This window comes from Denticeps clupeoides, chromosome 7 (genome assembly GCF_900700375.1).
Source record: "Denticeps clupeoides chromosome 7, fDenClu1.1, whole genome shotgun sequence".
NCBI lineage: Eukaryota > Metazoa > Chordata > Actinopteri > Clupeiformes > Denticipitidae > Denticeps > Denticeps clupeoides.
In genome coordinates, this window is record NC_041713.1 from 24,527,610 (window position 1) to 24,548,010 (window position 20,401).

General features: G+C 40.1%; 1 protein-coding gene and 3 long non-coding RNA genes across 6 annotated transcripts; 1 reads left to right on the forward strand and 3 right to left on the reverse strand.

The window, feature by feature from the left end:
* The first annotated feature begins 1,376 nt into the window (after positions 1 to 1,376).
* On the forward strand, positions 1,377 to 6,053 carry LOC114794912 (probable low-specificity L-threonine aldolase 2). The gene is made up of 7 exons (XM_028987755.1): positions 1,377 to 1,727; positions 2,323 to 2,406; positions 2,493 to 2,581; positions 2,951 to 3,136; positions 4,045 to 4,182; positions 4,428 to 4,620; positions 5,574 to 6,053. The coding sequence occupies exons 1-7, from the start codon at positions 1,472 to 1,474 to the stop codon at positions 5,879 to 5,881; spliced, it is 1,254 nt and encodes a 417-aa protein (XP_028843588.1). The 5' UTR covers positions 1,377 to 1,471; the 3' UTR covers positions 5,882 to 6,053.
* A 464-nt stretch (positions 6,054 to 6,517) lies between these two features.
* LOC114794915 (uncharacterized) lies at positions 6,518 to 7,970 on the reverse strand. The gene is made up of 2 exons (XR_003750402.1): positions 7,569 to 7,970; positions 6,518 to 7,053 (listed from the first exon to the last, which is right to left on the reverse strand). It is a non-coding gene; the product is annotated as an uncharacterized LOC114794915 (long non-coding RNA).
* A 152-nt stretch (positions 7,971 to 8,122) lies between these two features.
* LOC114794914 (uncharacterized) lies at positions 8,123 to 9,173 on the reverse strand. The gene is made up of 3 exons (XR_003750401.1): positions 8,858 to 9,173; positions 8,528 to 8,709; positions 8,123 to 8,401 (listed from the first exon to the last, which is right to left on the reverse strand). It is a non-coding gene; the product is annotated as an uncharacterized LOC114794914 (long non-coding RNA).
* Positions 9,174 to 9,430: 257 nt separating this feature from the next.
* Positions 9,431 to 12,952, reverse strand: LOC114794913 (uncharacterized). 3 transcript variants are annotated; one of them, XR_003750400.1, is made up of 8 exons: positions 12,930 to 12,952; positions 12,618 to 12,700; positions 12,430 to 12,519; positions 11,725 to 11,893; positions 11,154 to 11,359; positions 10,234 to 10,369; positions 9,575 to 9,948; positions 9,442 to 9,495 (listed from the first exon to the last, which is right to left on the reverse strand). It is a non-coding gene; the product is annotated as an uncharacterized LOC114794913 (long non-coding RNA). The 3 variants fall into 3 exon arrangements; XR_003750399.1 differs by lacking the exons at positions 12,430 to 12,519; positions 12,618 to 12,700; positions 12,930 to 12,952 and having other exon boundaries at positions 9,431 to 9,489; positions 11,725 to 12,298; XR_003750398.1 differs by lacking the exons at positions 12,430 to 12,519; positions 12,618 to 12,700; positions 12,930 to 12,952 and having other exon boundaries at positions 11,725 to 12,298.
* Positions 12,953 to 20,401: the final 7,449 nt, after the last annotated feature.

Consider the following 20,401-nt stretch of genomic DNA (forward strand, 5'->3'; position numbering starts at 1 on the left):
TTTTCAGCCAACTCCTAGATCCTTAACACTAGATTTACTAAGGCTGCGCAAATTTGTGTAAATTGCCTGGACCTCACACCTCCTGGCATCCTGCTGAGCTCCATTGTTCTCTTGCTTTTGTTCTGAAAACACACCCATTACCTGTGAGGCCTGGCACCTTTGCATTTGTTAGCTTAAAACCAAGGCAGGCCAAAGTAAAGGCCACTTCTAAGCACTGAAGTGGAGAATACCTCTCGCTGATCAGTGTCTTTTGCAAGTTGAGGAAGTTCACGCCTGACTTTTTTTCACCGTGCCCAATAGCGTTGCTTTGCGCTGCAGCAGTTTGTGCGACAGTGAAGTAAAGAAATTGTCTGTCGTGACATTTCTCCCATCATCCAAAAATGTCTCCATCAGATTCATGACCACGTTCACTGGTCATGGCCACGTTCTCTCTCCCTTCTGACGACTGGGGCCCTGTTCCAAGGATTTGGTCTCCAAATCCGTGGCCATCCAGAACTTGATCCCAAATTTGTCTGGCTTGGTTGCGATATACTGTGAATGGACAATGAACCTTGGTAGGGAACAGCTGTTCATCTATGGTCTTGTGTTCTCCTGGAGTGAAAATCTCAGCGTGTCCGGATGTCTGAGATTGCAGCAAATTTGTCTGTTTTCACCCGTTCTGCCCGTGTGTCCTTGTCATCAAATTGAAGGTGTTGCATAATTGAAATGAATCTATCTTGGGGCATTGTCTCTTTGATTACTGGCACCAGAAAGTTTTCTGATCAGCAGTTCACAATGCAAGTCATTCTAGTGTTAAGATCGAGCGGCAATGCCCTCCTCCACATTACCTGCTTTTAAATACAGGCTTAAAACTGTACTCTTTAGCTTTCCCAGACTTTCCATAAATGTGTTTTTGTTCTCTTCAGCCTTCCCTATTTTTTATTTTAAAGGTGTAATCCTATTATGCATTATTATGTTATTTTCTTCAGCCTCCGGATAAGGGTGTCTGATAAATGCCGTAAATGTAAAGTATCTCCTGACTCTCTAAACTGTTGTGACGAGACCCATGTATCTCCCTGTAGTCGATAATCACTTAGAACTGAGGAGGACTGAGCTCACATGCATTGACTGACTTCTGCAGAAACCTCTTATCACTTTACAAACTGGATGCAAGCGTTAATAAAAATACATAAAACAGAACTATTCGGGAATGCTCTATTATTACATGAATGAACTCTACAGGTGCCTTAATACATGGATTCCAGAAGGAGGGGACACTCGGCTGTTCTTGTCTATGTTTGCCTGAGTCTGCCAGGATTTGCCGGCTCTATATTATTTTAAAGCCAACTACTTTCCGGTTTAACTGGTTTCATTTCATTTATGGTTTGGCACAGGTGTTGTATTTGTTACCCAGAAGTGAAACTGAGAAAAGCAACGCAAGAACACAAGATCGTTCTTTCGTTCTAAAAAAGATTTTAAGAAAACTGAAAGGATGTCTTCTTTATCTGCGCTCAAAATAAGTAGCTGTTTCTCCAAATACAAACTCCAACCTTCCAGGATTTTACACACGGCCTGGTTCTACTTTGGAACTTCACAACCTGTCAGCAAGAGACCGACTCATTCTGTGCCTTTCCGGACTGTGGACCTGCGCAGCGACTCTGTCACCAAACCCGGGCTGTTGATGCGCAGAGCCATGGCCGAGGCTGAATACACAGATGACGTGTTTGGGGATGATCCTGCAGTCAAAGGTTGGACATTATCTGACCCAAATTGTGTAAAGTAAACAGATCTTTAATAATCATAATCCTTGCACTGATATAGTAATCATATCTATTTTAAATAGTCTAAGTCATGTGAGTGAAAAATCGAATTAATACTTTTCTGCCAATGGTAAGTGGCCATAGATTCTATGTGATACACCAGTGTCCTTAGTGTAAACCGAGAGTTATCTGCTCAAACCACACCACTACTACTTTTACTTTTATTTGAGCTACATTACAAACATGATGGGACTGAAATGTATGTATGAAATGTATGTTTTTGTATGTACACAAATGGATACCACAAGGTAGGTTCTTGCCTGTGCAATACTCTGCCACCAAGTACTAAAGCATGTTAGGCAAAAAGGAATACATTTATAATTAATTTATAATTTTTATTATTTTAGATTTTCTGTTACTGTTCTGCGTCTCACTGTTCAAATAAACCTACCATTGAGATTATAGGCCGATCATTTCTTTGTATCATTGTATCATTCTCTGATGATTTCCAACGGTATGGTTGATGATTATTAAAGTTCTTATCCTTGTGCATGAACATAATTTAGCATTTGTCTATTTGCAGGACTCCAAAAGCTTGCAGCCGATGTTTTTGGGATGGAATCGGCTCTATTTGTGCCTTCTTGCACCATGAGTAACCTGATTGCTGGTAATGTTAGGTTACACTCTTAATATTTAATTTTCTGTCAAAGAAGAACTATCCTCAAAGTGATGATTTGTCTGTTCTTACTGCAGTCATGGTGCACTGTAGGGAGCGTGGAGATGAGATGATTGTAGGTGACCTCTCTCACATGCACATCTATGAGCAGGGTGGGAGCGCACAGGTGAGACCACCCTTAATAAGTTCTCACATGTAAACAATTATTTTAAATCCATTTCTTTCTCTTCAAAAAATAACATTTGATCAACATCAGCATTTGCTTGGTGCTATTTACATTTCTGGCAATTAGCAGATGCCCATATCCACAGCGCGTTTTAATCAGGGACAGCTCCCCTTGAGACATCCAGGGTTAAGTGCCTTGCTCAGGGACACAATGGTGGGGACCTTGGACTTTGTGGTCTTCTGTGTCTTACCCATTAGGCTCCCTCCACCCTTTTAATTTTCTTTATTCATAATAAAACATGTTCAGAATGATTCATTTTCGCCTATCTACCCGTTTCTGTATATGTGCTGATGCTGAACCCCTTCCCAGCTGGCTGGAGTCCACTCTATGATCGTCACCACCCTCCCTGATGGTACTTTCGACTTGGACCAGGTGGAGGCCAAGATACGCCATGGATACCCAAATGTCTATTACCCCCGTTCACGTTTGGTCTGTGTGGAGAACTCCCACAACATCCAGGGAGGACGTGTGTTGCCACTCCCATTCTTACAGGAGGTCAGTGTGGATCTGCACAGTGTGGATTTGTTTATACACTACTTAATACATAAGGAGATGAAAATCCAATTGCGCACATGACGAAGAGGCGAGTAAGCTCTGCAAGCACGAGACAGCCGAAGCTGTCCTACGGGTGGTAACACTCACAAATCAAAAACAAGGAAGGCAAGAGACAGGACTGGTACCCAATGAGGAGGAGATAAACAACATGAGGACCAGTCTTACTTTGAGCAGGTGAGACAGGATGGAGCTGAGTCTTTCTGCGTGAAGCCGAACAATGACAGAGCAACGCCAGCTGGCACTCATCAGCCTTAATACCTGGTGCGTCACTTACGTCTACGTTTTCTGGGTCCCGTTAATGTGATCCTGTGACAGACTGCTGCAGAAATATCTCTCTATAAGGTTCTCCTCTGCCCACAGAGAACCTCTAGAGCTCTGAGAGAGAGACCATTATTGGTCACCTCCCTGACTAAGGCCCTCAGTTTAGGTGGCTGTCCAGCTCTAGGAAGAGTTCTGGTGGTTTTGAACTTCTTCCACTTACAGACGATTGAGGCCACTGTGCTTATTTGGAGCTGCAGAAACATTTTAAGGATCAGGGAAAACATTTATTAGATCAATTTTGGAATAAGATGGTCCTTTATTAGTCCCACAAGTGGGACATTTGCAAGGCTGGAACCTTGTGAATAAGGTTGTAACATAACAAAATGTGATGCAATGTGAACATTTGCCAGATGCACTGTAAGCATAGGGGGGTCCACTTGCTGAGCATTTATACTCTTATGTTTAGTTCCAATAAAATGCTTTACTTAAATTAACACACTCATGACATATAAAGAACGAGAAGCTGTGTTTAACTTCAAAGCCATGTATTGCACTCTAAAGTGTGTGTGTGTGCGTGTGTGTTGTAGCTTCGTGCTCTGGTAGACAGATATGATCTACAGGTACATATGGACGGAGCTCGTGTGATGAACGCGGCTGCCGCTCTGGGGGTCCAGCCCTCCACCATACTGCAGCACTGCCACACTGTCAGTGTGTGTCTGTCAAAGGTACTTCACACAGTACACACTCCCTCAACACAAGTCACTACCTGACATTCATTACTTCTAATCATGGTACTAAAAGTGTACTTCTTCACTTGTTTTACAACTCAAATGTCGTGTTGCACATCTTCTGCTGTTGTGCTGTGACATGGCTCCAAAATGTTTAATATCTTCAGAATCCAGGGCTAATCAATTATATAGAGATTGCCATTTATAGAACCATTATGAGTGCATAATCTTGTTTTCACCAGGGTTTGGGAGCACCGGTAGGTACTGTTCTCGGTGGGCCAGCGGACTTTATACAGCGAGCTCTTCGTGCTCGAAAGGCTTTGGGTGGGGGACTCCTCCAAGTTAGCGTCTTGGCAGTTGCAGGAAAGATGGCTCTGTCAGATATGGTGGGCAGACTACCAGAGGATCACAGAAATGCCAGGACTTTTGCACAAGGTGGGGATCACATATCGAGAGTGAAACAAATTGTATAAAAAAATGGCAAAAACCATACACAATCTGCATGACATTTCGTCTTCCACAGTTCAGTACCATTATTTAATTCTCTCTTAGGTATTCAGAATTTTATACAGTCAGGTCCATAAATAGTGGGACACTGACACAATTTTAATCTTTTTTGATTTTGCAAAAATTCCAAATACAAATAGCAGAACTTAACTCTTGATCTTTTATACACTTCTTGTTAATGGGGGAATAAAATACACCCAAACATTGAAGAGGCAATTGTCCAATATACAAATTGTTGTAATTCCTAAACCCGTCACCTGTTTTGGAGTCTGCAGTTAAAGCACATCTTGTTCGTTTCATGTGAAGTGAATGGGGAAAAAAGGGAAAGTGAAGTGATGCTACACAGCAAGCACAGCATACAGTGGCACAACGAAATGTGTCCTTTGCATTTAACACTTATTGAGCACCCTAGTGAGCAGTGGGCAGCCAGGGAGCAGTGTGGAGGGGTGGTACTTTGCTTAGTGGCGCCTCAGTGGTACCTTGGCAGTTTGGGATTCGAACCGGCAACCTTCCGATTACAGGTCTGCTTCCTTACCCACTATGTCACCACTGTGACAGATAAAACAATATTTCACACACAGTATTTCATATACAAACATTCAATTTTTTTTCATGCAGTGCAGATAGTAAAACACATAGTAATAAAGTGATATTTGATTTATAGCTGTGACAGGTTAGAACAATAAAACACCTATTCACAATATTCATGTCAAATATACATCAGTCTCTTTTATTGGTTTCTCATCAGCAATTATTCAGCATAAAGCCATTTTGGAAGCTTTGTGGTAGAAAACACTAAAATAATCTAATTCATGTCAGGATAATTTTGGGGTAATATGATATTAAAGCTGTTTTTCTCTCATCCCCCAAAACACCAACAGCCCTTCTGCAGTGTAACCCCCCAATCTACCAGCTGGACCTGAACTCGGTGGAAACCAACATTGTCTGTTTTCGCATTTGTGAGCCGGGTGTGAGCCCTGCAGAGCTTTGCAGACGTGCAGCTCAGGTGTGTGAGGCAGAGGAGCGGACACTGGGCCAAGGGGTGCGGGTTCTCATGTTGCCTGTTGTGGGTGGGTCAGTGAGGGCAGTGTGGCACCTGGACATCTCTGAGGAGGACACACGTCTGGCTGCTCTCAAGATGCAGTTTGTGGCCCAGCAGCTCACTAAATGGAAAGCCAGGGGTCACTGAATGGATTATATTTATACCAGCAAGTAAACAGAATCTAACACTAAAAGGAATGTATTTAATAATATTTTTATGCATATAACCTAGAATACAATTTCATAATTTACAGATTAAGAATAGCAAATAATACAACCTTTGGCAAGTGTCACAGCATGTAAATGCTTTTTGTAGTGAAGTCTTTCAGTTCTTTCTTGGGGGATTCATGCACATTCATGCTTGGGGGATTCATGTTTTTGCAACACCATGCACAAAAATGTATATTTGAGTAACACAATGAAAAATTCCCAGGCTGCTATGTTGTGTAATTACCCAAAGATATTCCAGCAGACTTTAATAACTGGGTTGCTAACACTCACCTACGTATAAGGGGACGTTTAGGAAATATTTCAGACTTTTGTTACAAAAACACATGTGAAACACACACACATTCACATATGAAACTGACAAGCATGCATTTATACTACTGAAAACTCGCACACACACACACATATGAAACACTCACACAGATACAGGTGAAAAGAACGCGCACACACACATATGAAACACTCACACAGATACAGGTGAAAAGAACACGCACACACACACATATGAAACACAGAATTGAGTATGAAATGGGCCACTAGGTAGTAGCACAAAATCAATAGTTATTTTTTTGTTTTACTCAGGTAAAGTGAGTTAAAGAACAAATACAAAAAATACAAACAAAGGAACAACACCACTAGATGCACTAACAGTACCTTTCAGAAGGTTTTAGATACTGTAACATTTGTGCCTATAAAGTAGATGCAAATACAAAAAAACTAGGAAGACATCAATGCTACACTTCAACTATGTGAACAATAAATGATCACATTGGTCCTTTCAAACAATAAAAGGAATTAAGAATTACAGTTTAAAACCATAATTACAGCATACCAAATCCTTGAGTGTTGGCTATAGCAAAATTCATGTTGGTCTTGAATGCTTCATAGGTACTATGTAGTGGAAGGCGCAAACAATTTACACATGTATTGGCCACCGGGAAACGTGGAGCTGAGGCATCATGTGTAGAGTTGAAAACTCTATCATTATGGAGGAAATCAATTGAGGGCTGAGGGCTAAAGCCAGTAGGAGAAATTTCATTTGCTCCTGTTGCAAAAGTTAGAATCTTCCCCAACTTGTAGGTCCTTCTTCACCTAAGAGAACACACATTTTATCTTCATTACCCATGAATGCTTTAAATGAAAAACCCAGTACTAAAATAACACACTAATAACTTACAAACTTGATTCCAGAAAAGTTGGGACACTATACATATCAAATGTTTAAACTGAGAAAATGTATCATTCAACACATCTCAGAAAAGTTGGAACGAGGCTCTCGAAGTATTCCTAAGCCAATGTTGTGATTTCCATTACAGAAGCAACAGTAGCAGACTCTTATTGCTACCTGTCCCAACTGTTATGGAATGTGTAGCTCTCATGATATCCAAAATGGGCATGACATTTCAAAATGTCTCACTTTCATCATTTGATATGTTATCTATATTCTATTGTGAATTAAATATGAGTTATGTGATTTGTAAATTATTGTAGTCCTTTTTTATTCACAATTTTTTCAGTGTCCCAACTTTTTTGGAATCGGGTTTGTACTTTACAATTAATTCTGCAACAATAAAATCTTATCAGAATATCATAAAATATCTCTATACAAAATGATGATGTCTGCTGTGAGTTTATCTTTCTTGTGGCACAGCAAGGGATTGAAGGCATCTGGATACTGCTGGATTTTTTGCAGGACACAAAGTGTTTTCATGCCTTCCCGAAACCTATATAGAAATAACAATATACAGTGATGCCAGAGAAAAATTTAAAGTATTTAAAAGTCTGTAAACAATTTAGAATGAACTATTTCTGTATACAACATTTGGGACACGGTGTGTTAAATTCTAATGTTTTACTTTTTATTTATTCAAAAATATATAAAATGGAAATGATTCACAAACTTTCCAGCACTAATCTTCATCCATGTGAAGAATGACATATATTTGTATAATGTACTAAAATACTAAAAGAAGATGGGGAGCAAGAAACTAATTTAAAAATAACCTTTCTGTCACGGGTGGGCTGGACATGGCGATGAAGGAGGACGCATTTGCACGATTTCACACGACAGGGGTTTAATACAAACTACACACGAGACAAGGGAACATGAACACGCACAATGACCCGACCGCAAACAGACACGAACAGGATAGTTTTATACAATTATATAAATATACACCAGGTGAACACGATCAGGGAACTTTACACGAGACGAACTTGAAACTCCGGTCCGAACTCCGGATCCGGAGTCACCCCTGCCGGTCCGGATCATGACACTTTCAAATGGTCCTCGAATTCTGTGGATGACTTGAAACATTAATATGTCCTCGACTAACATTTGTTTGTCATTTACAGTCTTCATTGGTCGAAGACATCCACTGTTAGTAAGGTAGTCCAACAGAGGATCTATCAACTCATTCATAGTTGCTGCTTCTAAAATCTGAAATGATAAAACCAAAATAAAAATGTACTAACACATCACAAATGCAAAACAAACTTCTCCTAAAAATAAAAAGGCAAGTTAAGTTGGTGGTCTTGTATTTTGGCAGGTATGTATGGTGCATACCTTTTTGATTTTCTCACGCAGCTCAATGTCAGCAACATCATCCAGAGTAGGTTTTGCAATCTCTGGGCTTCCAGACAGACAAGAAAAAAGGGTTGGTGACAAAAAACTGGGAGCTGGTCCTCCATGAACCAAACTGACTGCAATGGCTCTTCCTGCAACAAAGTATCTGTCCTCTCTTAGTGCTGAAAAAAATGATGAGAACCAAAACATATACATATAGTTAATAGGTAAAAATGAACATGAAATTTGTTACAATCACTGTACATAACAGTGACGAAATGTAAATAAAAAAAATTATGTTTTCAGTATGACTTTAGTCAAACCATTTACCTTGTTAATCAAGTGCCAAATTCTTTCTCTCTTCCGCACCTTCAAACACTGACGATTCTTTAAGAGCTTGCATCAGCAGTCTGAGAAATTCCCTCCTTGGACCTCCTAAATCTATGGCCTCCTCAGTATTCCCAGAATCATCCGAAAACTTCACACTAATTCTGTGACGGGTTGTAAGATGACCTTTTAAAGCCTCTAATGGCCCCATCAAGAACAGCACATCGACTGATGTTAAACTTGCTGGTTGCATTGGAATTAATTTGTGCTGCCAACGTGTTAAGTAGTTGTTGCACTGGGACATCTTGTGTGCATTCATTTCCACTGTAAAATGAAATGTATCAGAAGGATTTAAGTAGATTATTCTCAATTTTTGATTCTGCAACACATTATCACATTTATCACAAAGTGGAAACTGTTAGATAAACTTCACTAAAAGTTTACTATCTATAAAATACAGATTTGTTTACAAATACCATATCAATCGAAAGTGAAATTTACCCATCAACCTTGGTGAGCAGTGGGCAGCCATGAAAGGCGCCCGGTGAGCAGTGTGCGTGGGCACCTTGGCGGATTGGGGTTCGAACCGACAACCTTCTGATTACGGGGCCGCTTCCTTAACCGCTAGGCCACCACTGCCCCTTATCAAACAAATCAGTATGCATTTTATATCTCACATAATATTAAATACTCCACCCTCCAACACTGACTTCAACTCACAATTGATTTTCAAGACTGGCTTGTATGGCTTGATTTAATTCTTCATCGGATTCCTCTGACAATTCTGTCATTCCAGTCATAACTGTGAGGTATGTGTTATGGTCTGTGACCCGAGGGCACTTCGTAACTTCTTGATGGCCCAGAAGATGGAGAAGGAGGAGATGCTGCACTTTGGCTAGTGACCAAAGTATCCGCTTGTGAGGTAGAAGGCTCTTGATTGATTGGTAATGCCTCATCTATAGAATCTTTTTGTCTTTCATTTACAGTTTCTTCTTGATCTTCATCATCCACCATGCAATCAGAGTCAGAATCTTCAAACTTGTTTTGTTTTGACATTTACGAATTTCAGTTACACAAGCCATGATTTGCATCATCTAAAAAAAATTGGCATCATCAATCAATAACACTTGATGTGCAAACAATCATTTGACCATTTAAGGACTAAGCATGTTTCTGGTTGGTTAAAATTTAAATACACACTAAGTTCAGATGCCACACTAAATACATCTAGTTATAATCTTAAAGTGAAGTGATTGTCATTGTGATTCACAGCAGCACAGCACATGGTGCCCACAGTGAAATGTGTCCTCTGCATTTAACCCATGACCCGTAGTGAGCAGTGGGCAGCCATGACTGTATATATGTATACAGTTACTTACTTCAATAGGTCTTGACGGCCTGATATACAAAGCCTTCAGTCTGAAGACATTTTGTATCATACATCCGTCCAGTTCCTGCCCATCAGTTAGTGTTGGGACAATCAGTTTATTGCCACATCCCATTAGAAGTTCTATGCTGCGCATAAAACAGTTGAGATTTTTACTTCTGTTGTTAGCATAGACTACTGATTTATGAAATTGAGTATTAACAAAACACTTATATATGACTTTATTTGAATAGTAATACACACAACAATATATTACAACTTATTAGTTGAGATTTACCAAGTCAGCTGTTTCTCTTTAGTAACATATTATATGTAAATTATATAAATTATACGTGACTATTAGTGAAAATACAAGCATGTTTTCTGGATAATTAAAATAAATTTAAACAAATATTTAAATCAATTAATCATTGATGGCCTAGCAGGTATGGAAGTGGACTCGTAAAACATAAGGTTACAGGTTCAAATCCCAAACTGCCAAGGTGCCACTGAGGTCCCCTTGCTCACGGTACTGTCCTCACACACTGTTCCCCGGGCGCCTGTCATGGCTTCCCACTGTCACTAAGGGTGAAGTCTCTTTTCCTTGGTGCCGTGTCTGAACGGTGGTGCAGAATTGCCAAAGCTTGCTTTATACATATTGCCATTTCTAGCCACTACAGGACTATAGACAGGCTAGGGGAACTAGTATTAAAGTTAAATGGTATCACAAAGTGAAATTTTCATGTCAGGGGGTAGAGGACGCATTTTGTTGTTGCATGTTCAGTGCTTGTTGTCTATCACAATTGATTTCTTTTATTTCTAATGTTCAATAATTGACAATCTACAGGCAGTGAAAAAGCTGAATTGTTGGATCTTAACTAATATGTAATAAATGAGAGTGCAAAAACACAAACTAATAAGGGGATATATTACCTTACATCAGTTGGAATCTTTCCTTTGAACGCATGCCTAATTCTCTCCTTCACCATTCCACTATCCCATGCTTTGTCAAATTCAAAAGCGTTCAAAATGTGACCCTTCGCATGAAGTACCTGTTTTGTTTCACAACCAAATTGTCATTTGGGCTGGGAAGTAGTATGACATCTTTGTGATAGGTTTTATGGGGAGTTCTTTTAAACCTAAAACAAACATCAGAAGAAGTGTCTGTCATTTTCAGCAAATAAAATGAACCATAAATGTAAATGCATTTCAACGGTGCTAGCTAGCAAAGGCACAATAAATCAATGAAATCAATTAAAATAATACATGTATTTATTAGCTAGCTATGTGTTATCTTTTTAGTGATCGTGAACAGTGAACATTTAAGAACACTGAATACCTCTGTTATGTGTTACCCTTGTCAGGAAGAGTGTGCTAATGTCTGTTGCCCATTACTTCTATTACTCATTTTTAAAAGTTATTAGCATACCAGCTAACGTTATATTAAAGCCTATATAGTATCTGTTACTTTACAACTGGAATTAAAATAATTTGCGGGGCTTACCTTTGCCGTGGCTTTGATCCCCACCTGCTAAAATTGAGTCTGGTTGTGTAGCGGGCCGACACGGCGAGTGGTGTCTCTTGCCGAGTTGTAGCTGTGGCATGAGGGCTGTCACCGCGAAATAGCGATCGAAGCTCACTTTCAGCAGACTGGTTTGCAGTCGATGGTGTCACTGATGCAGCGGAGTTAATATTTATGGCAGTCGCGATGTCATTTATGATGTCGGAGGATGATAAAATTGTGGTTAACAAACCGACAGCCCCAGTCATTACATTTTCCCTGTTAAATTCCGGCATGATGAGACCTAAGAAGCACGCAGGAATACCGCTGAATATTTTATATGACTTCCGGATATAGTGAAATGGGTTCCGGATATAGTGAAAAGTTTTCACTCACACCAAGATGTGAAAAGCTTCAGTAATGCTATATGGGTGTTAAGTTTAATTTTCGTCTGTTACATAAGAGTCTATTTCACCTGTATCTGTGTGAGCGTTTCATATGTGTGTGTGCGTGTTCTTTTCACCTGTATCTGTGCGAGTGTTTCATATGTGTGTGTGTTCTTTTCACCTGTATCTGTGTGAGCGTTTCATATGTGTGTGTGCAAGTTTTCAGTAGTATAAATGCATGCTTATCAGTTTCATATGTGAATGCGTGTGTGTTTCACATGTGTTTGTGTAACATATTTCCTAAACGGCCCCTCATACGAACCAGAAGACAACAGTCACTTCCTTCTTGGTCATGTGTTCAGGTTTAGCCAATCAGAAGTTGTGCGGACATTTTCTTACACCGTGAGTGTTCCTGCAATAATTAAGTTGTAGTAAATGTAAAAAAAAAACGTGAGCATTAATATTAGTATCGTGGTACTTGAATCGGGTTTAACTAATGACATGGATTACCTGACCCGCGTGCATTTGTTATGGCTGTCTCCCTCCTCTCCGTTCACAAAGCGCAGAACGAGTAGAAATTCAAACCGATCGACCTGTATGTAATAAAATAGTAAAGACAACACTGGGATGGCTGCATACCTGCACAAGCAAACAAATGAAAAGTTAATCAGGTTTATACAGGCTCCCTGTTAGCGACGTGAGTACACGGAAGAACTGTAGCACCGTTTAGCAAGTGACAGTTCTGCACCAATTACCGAAACAAAACTACATACGTCTGTTCTATCACTGAAATAAAAAAGTCATGCAACATGAAACCCTCACCTCCTCTGGGAGTCTCGCAATAGTCAGCATTTTTTGTGACAGGATACATGTGCAGGCAACGCAATTATACATTTACCCTCTGTATACACCCCTTTATAAATGTTAAAGCATAGGTACACAAAATGTAGAATGCAAATACTTTAATAAAAAAATTAAGATGCCTTCCAATGCCATATTTTGTTCCTCATGTGTGCTAAACTTGTCTTATGTTATTTGTCACGGTGGAGCTCGTTGACTAGTTACAATCTCACTGATTTATTAATATGTATTAGTGTTTATGGGTGCATTTGTTATTTGACAATTTCCCAATTTATATAAACATGGCCCTAATTTACATTTACTGAATTTATCATTTATCCTGAGTGACTGTAACTACAACCAGTAATTACAGGGACAGTCCCCCCTGGAGACACTCAGGGTTGCGCTCCACAATTTTATTCTTCTCTGTTCCGATGTTCCAACTACTGACCAATCGCTGTGCAGCGTTTGTTCCGATTTGTCTTGAGGCGGGGCTACTGTCTGGTGAGCCAATTGCTGCACCGGATTTGTTCCATCCCACCCGACGATGTCACGGATTGGAGACGGCTCGACGCACAACCTCCCCATGGATATCATGAGTAAAACTCCTGGATTAATGGAAAACATTTCGGTAGCGCATATTTATTAAGGACATTTGTTGCAGACGTGTAACTGCAGCACGTGCCCAGAGTAACGTGGCAGCAGACGGAGTTTTACGTGTTTTAAAATGCTTCAGAATATTGTGCTTCTTGAAATTAATCGTACAGAGTGCTTGTCGTATTTGTGAGTGGGTCCGCTTGCGCTCATGCTGTTTAAACAGAGTTGTTTCTCGTTTTTGCGCCGCTAGAAAGTGCACCACGATGTGGAGACTTCATTTCCCATAAGGGATTGCGTGCCGACGCCGCGCTGAATAGCAGCTCACAGAACAGGTGAACAGGTTTGCACAAACGATGCACTAGGGTACAAAATCAGAAATAAATGCATTATAAGATCTGTTTATTATTATAAATAACGTGTTTTAAAATATTACAAATCAGTATACTATAACAAAATGCATTAAATGCATTACATAAACAGCTAATTTTATTTAATGGGCTAAATGCAGATATATGATGTTACGCAACCATGTTTAAAATAAAGGTACAGTTACATTATTTGCAGCTGAGGTCAGTATATGTGCAGCATTTAGTAAAAGTATTTTACGGAACAGTCACACAGATCCATGTCTGCATCAGTGTTTACTTCTATGTTCTTCAATAATACAGTTGCTCTCAAACAGTCTGTTAAGTTTTAAACTCTCATGTATTCTCAGGTTGCCTTCATCCATTACTCCTCAGTGTATTTGGGTGCAGTCGCTCCAGTCAGGACAAGAGTTTCACTGAAAAAATATGTATTATTTAATCAAGACAGAAAGGTCAAATTTTGGCAAGACAAACGTTTTGTTGCCAAAACAGAAATTGAACAAATTTACTGCAAAAACAAAAATATGTCAGCAAATTAAGTAGTGGTGCTGTAAGATCCAAATTTAAAATATTGTATGACTTCCATGAGCTTGAAGGACTGCATCCATGCGGTTTGGCAAGGATTGATACAATTTATTGATGAAGTCATCAGGAATAGCAAAGAAAGCAGTCTTGCATGCCTCCAAGAGTTCATCAATATTCTTTGGTTTCATCTTCCATTCTTCCTCCTTCATCCTACCCTTGGCAAATGCCACACGAATCCAAACCGCCAAGGTGCCAAAGTACCGTCCCCATACACTGCTTCCCGGCACTTGTCATGGCTGCACACTGCTGGAGGACACATTTTTAACTCATTAGAGGACTCATCAAGTCAGTCAACTTGATGAAGACCGGCACACAGTGTTAATGTTGAGGCAGTTTCGTGTTGCACTGTGGCAGAGACGCAAGTGTCGGCAGGGAGAAATGATGGAGATCCACTGGAAGTTGCAAGAGGCACTGTTTTATGCTGGTCCTCCTCAATGGTTGCGCCACATCCTCCCCTGTGCTAGGGATGTGCCATTGCACTGATTTCCTTCTTGATCCAATCCCAAGTAAAATTCAAGTTGGTATTGGTGATAGTGATCCAATGCTGATACTTCATATAAAAAGTAAATGTGTTTAAATAAAAAGGAGGGCATTAAAGAAAAAAAAAAGTTTGGGAACCACTCCTCTAAGGCTCTTACAACAGTGAATGAACAGGTTGCAAATTCTTTTTGTTCCACTGTGAAAATTATTTGGATGTTAAACATTATTTCTGTGTGACTTTCCCAAAGGTCTCTTGCCTCTCACACTGGGAGAATCACAAGTCACTAAATAAACAAATAAACAACTCAGTTAAATGGATTCTGGTGAGGCCCTCTGGAATGGAAGGGCCAAACGTTGTCAAGGAACCAAAACCAAAAGGGGCAGCGGTAGCCTAGCAGTTAAGGAAGCGTCCCCGTAATCAGAAGGTTGCCAAGGTGACACTGAGGTGCCACTGAGCAAAGCACCGTCCCCTCACACTGCTCCCCGGGTGCCTGTCATGGCTGCCCACTGCTCACCAACGATGATGGGTTAAAAGCAGATTACACATTTCGTTGTGTGCACCGTGTGCTATGCTGCAGTGTGTCACACTGTGTGCAACATCTCTTCACTTTCACTTACAGGAAAAAAATGAGTTGCCTGGATTGGGCTACTCCATTGTTGGAACACCAGGGCCCAATCTTTGAGTTAATCGACACATTTTTGGAAGAGCTGCAAATATGGGGATATCGGTGGTGGGGGCAGCTTTGCTACGACTCATAGGAGTCAAACAAGGAAATTTGGATGTGGGAGGCCGCAGAACCCCCTGGTGAGCCCCGAACTCCCATGCTCTGCCACCCGATGCACTCTACCGTTTGTCTTGAGCTGGGCTTCAACGACCCCTGGTTCCCACAGGTGCATGCACTGGTGGATTCAAGGGGGCGGCCATGAATCCGGTAGATGTCAATCACTTCACTTTCACTTTCCTTTGTTGGGGAGGGCAACTTGGTGCAGGCTATTGGATTTGACTCCGTTGCATCAACCGTTAGGCCAACACTCCCTAATGCTAGAGTCAATCAACTTGTGGTATTCAGGATTTTAAGATTTATACAGGCAGCTTTATTCTGCAGTACAGATGACAACACAGCACAGGAGAAGATGACTCTTCTGGGGAAGAAATTACACATACACATATTGTATTTCGTATTGCACAGTGGAGAAATGTATTCTTTGAACTTTGCCATGTCACATGAAACTCTATGTGCTGTCAAATTTTTATATTTTTTATTTTGTCTTTACACCACTAATGAAGATGGTTTTTTTAGACACTTGGTCAATAATGATGCTGAACCTAATTCAAAATGAAAACAAATAGTATAAAGATTTTACACATTTATTTGCTACAAAATGTATTAAAGGATACAAGGAAATAACAATGGAGATGAATTTCATGGCGCAAAACTAGACTGAGAATATAGTGAGAGAGAATAAAAACATTTTACTTTGAGGAAGGCGCCTGAACAGGAATCTTCTTTAGGAATCGGATTGACTGAAAGCAATCACACTTCCTTTAGCCCCCCACAGCTCAAACTTAAAGAATGTGTTCTGAATGGGATTAGATCTGATCTGAAGGGTTAAAGACGTTTTGTCAATAACTTTGGCCATAAATAGTGTTTGATTGAAGTCCGGAAGCTCCCTGTTTTCATTGAGCTGTGTTGACATTAGGATTGAGACCTTTGCTGCTGTTCAAGAGGTCTAGAGATCTCGTCCTGTTCTATGTGGTTAAACTTGTTTCATTGGTTAGGATTGTGTGTAACAGTTGGTTGTGTGCTTGTTTCTGCTTCTGTTCTTTCCTCCCTTTAGTTAACCTCTGGCCTTTGGTTGGCTTGGTTGTGTTTCTCTGTGATGTCTTGCGTTGTTGCTTGTTAATATCCCTCAATGTAAATAAAGACACCATTCATACCTCAATAACCCTGAGCCCTTTTTCCTCTCCAAACCATATTCATGTTACTACTCAGTTCCCCTGAGGACGTGACAACTGGATACGTGAAGATACTTTTAGGAAGTCAGTAGTTTTTGATTTTTCAAGACCAGTGTGAAAGTAAACAGGTGACATAGTAAAATCACATTACAAAATGTTAATAACAAAGATTAAAAAATAAAGAATAAGGGAACAAATAATAAAGAATTAAATAACTTTCTCTCTCTGCTCAGGCGAAGTTTAAACGTCCCTCCCGGACAGACTTCACCTATTTAAATGTCATAGGGGTAGAGCAATCAGGTCTTTTTGGATTTAAAGCCTCATGTTGATTTATTTAAACAATAAAAATATGAAAATTAGATTAAATATATTTAAAAATTAACCATAAAAGCGAATTTTTTAAAACCGTGAAAAACGAGGAATCTTTGGAGCGCCTTGAATATTTTTTCAATGATCCATTTTTTTACTCAACTAAACAAATCCTCCTCATAGCAATGACTTACAGAAATGTCAAATACTGCAATTATTTGCTGAACAAATTCGCTAGGCCGGGATTGTTGGAAGTGTAAGGATTGAGAAAAGCGTTGAAAACAACGACCAAAATTGACAAATTCATAGAAAAGGTAGAAAAGTTTCATTTATGTATGGCTGATGATGATGAAGCAAAACACTACAGAGATGAACTTGACAGTTTGTCATTTATATTTTATTGGTGGGACATTGACTCCCTGATTGAGCTGATTTATGATGGTTGTGACCCCTTGTGGACTTTAAAATATTCCCTGGGATATTTGTGGCACTCTGGTTATAATTCTCGGCCATTCCTACACATGGTGCTTGTGGCATATGAATGCTTGGATGTCACGCTAATGTTCATTCACCAGTCTCACTCAGCATGGCTTAAGAAGATGGAAGAGCATCCGGACATCTGGGTAAAGATACTGGGATAGGACAGGTTCCTGTACCTCACAGGGAAAAGTCCTGGGCCACCAAAGCTCCTCACCATGCAGAAACTTCTTCAGTGCCCTCACTACAAGGAATTCATTCTGAAAATGAATATACCACCATTTGAATACAGAAGAATTGAAGAGCTCATCTGTTTCAAAGACAGTTTATCCCCCTGACAGGCACTGGTATAAAATCGGTGAGATTCAGAAGGTCTTTCCTGCCAGCTGTTGCCAGGCACTTAAACAGACCCTCATACATAGACTAACACACACATCCATCACACCATAGTGTTTTTCTTACATACTGTATATACTTGTACTACTTTTTCTTCAAACATCTGCATACATACCACATATATGCACAGATCCTATAAAGCCAATACATACTTTCTGAAAGAATTTCTGTACTGTGTGAAGCAAAAACTAAAATGTTTGAGGAATTTGATTTCATGTATTTGAAGTGTGAGTTTAATTATTTGATCTCTGTTTCTTTAAATGTAATATTGTTCAAAGGAATGAGTGTATGAAACACAGCCTCTTTCCATTAAATATTAACCACCTTATGGTTTTAAGTGCTAAAAAATAATCTGACTGCTGAATTGTTGTGTATCCCTTTGCTGGTGCAGCGTAGGAGATCTGTGCTGGACTGGTGTGATCTGATGTTCTGAGTTACTGATTTGGTCCTGACAGCGCAGCTTTATTGGTTGTGAAGCGCACAGACCGGAGATACAAGAAAACGGTGTTTTACCACTAAGCGGCATTATAAACACATTTTTGCAGCATATACTTGAAAGTGAAAGTGAAGTGATTGTCACTTGTGATACACAGCAGCACAGCACACTGTGCACACAGTGAAATTTGTCCTCTGCATTTAACCCATCACCCTGAGTAAGGAGTGGGAAGGCCTGACAGGTACCCATGGAGCAGTGTTGGGGGACGGTGCTTTATCAGTGGCACATCAGCGGCACCTTGGAAGATCGAGATTTGAACTGGCAACCTTCTGATTACGGGGTTTTAAAAACTTTAAAATTGTGTCCTGAAAGTTCTGTTTATTGGCCTGGATGCCTTCCATATGGAAAGCCATCCGGGCCAATAAACAGCACTTTCACTGTATACACGTGTTATATTAGCCTTCTTGACGTGTGCGGAATTTGCTATAATCATATGGAATCAGATTTGTGGCAACATTTTGAAACAAAACTTTCCTAATATCAATCGAATATATAGGTCTAAGTAAAGGGCGCGTCCTTCGCTTGAGTCATGCCTAAACAGAAGAAAACAAGGATGCAGAATTTATTCTCTCTCCATTGCACAGACAAATGGCAAACCCATTTCCTTCCCTGGTCTTTGTGCGATGGATCATCCTGATGAAACCATCTTGTGAGAGGAAAGGATATTAAGTCTAGGTCCTCTCCTTTTCTCTCTCTCCCTAGGTGCTAGGTCCTCTCCTTTTCTCCCTCTACACGAGATCACTTGGTGAGGTCATTTCCTCACATGGATTATCCTACCACTGCTATGCTGACGACACACAACTCCTCTTCTCCTTTCCTCCCTCTGACCTACATACTGCTTCCAAAATCTCTGCATGTCTAACCGACATCTCGTCTTGGATGGCAGCCCATCACCTCCAACTCAATCCCAGCAAAACTGAACTTATATTTATTCCAGCAGATTCTTCACCACATCAGGATCTTGCTATTTACCTAGACAACTCGCAGCTCTCTCCTTCTCAGTGACTTAGTGACAGCTCAACGACAGCTCAAGACCTTCCTCTTTAAAGAATATTTAGATTAAATTGTAACTTTCTTATTGTGGTGTACAGAATCTACAACAGAGTGAATAAAAAGATTGTATTCATAGTTGTGGTCCTAGTGAACCGGAATTGATCTCTTCATCGATGGTAACTTGAAAGCACGTTGTAAGTCGCTCTGGATAAGGGCGTCTGCCAAATGCCGAAAATGTAAATGTAAGTCAGCAGGGCTAACTCAAGCGCAAACCCTGTCTGGAATAATGGGGGCACATAATTTCCTCTCCAGTCTTACTGACAGTGGATCAAATTTATTTTAACAAATACACACCAATCACATGGGCTTAAAAATGTTGTTTTAAATATATACTATTAAGCATATCCAGACAATAACCACAACAGTCATTAAATATTTTAAACATGATTTATCATGATTATTTATTAATGTATAAACTCCTTGAGGCATGACTTCTACTAGACCTGAGAGCATATTGTCCATATTGCATATGGAGCATTAATGGAGCATTGGAGCATTAATGGGTCAAACTTGTTTTTACAGCACATCCCACAGATGCTCAGTTAGATGTAGAGATTTGAGTCCATCAGTGAATGGTAGAGGATTAGTCACCAGAAACTTCACCGTTTTCTGGGTGAATCTCGGATACATATGGGCTTCAGTAGGTCTCCTGCAATATTTGCGGCGACTGTGGTGTAATTCAACAGAAGATTCATTTGAAAAATCCACCTTTCACCGGCCACTTTTCCAGCGTTCATCC

What these genes read in the sequence shown, in the direction of transcription:
- LOC114794912 (XM_028987755.1), top strand. Translation starts at nt 1,472, where the DNA reads ATGTCTTCTTTATCTGCGCTCAAAATAAGTAGCTGTTTCTCCAAATAC. An exon ending in CACTCCCATTCTTACAGGAG is followed by an intron (nt 3,137 to 4,044) that starts GTCAGTGTGGAT and finishes TGTGTGTTGTAG; the next exon opens with CTTCGTGCTCTGGTAGACAG. An exon ending in TCAGTGTGTGTCTGTCAAAG is followed by an intron (nt 4,183 to 4,427) that starts GTACTTCACACA and finishes TGTTTTCACCAG; the next exon opens with GGTTTGGGAGCACCGGTAGG.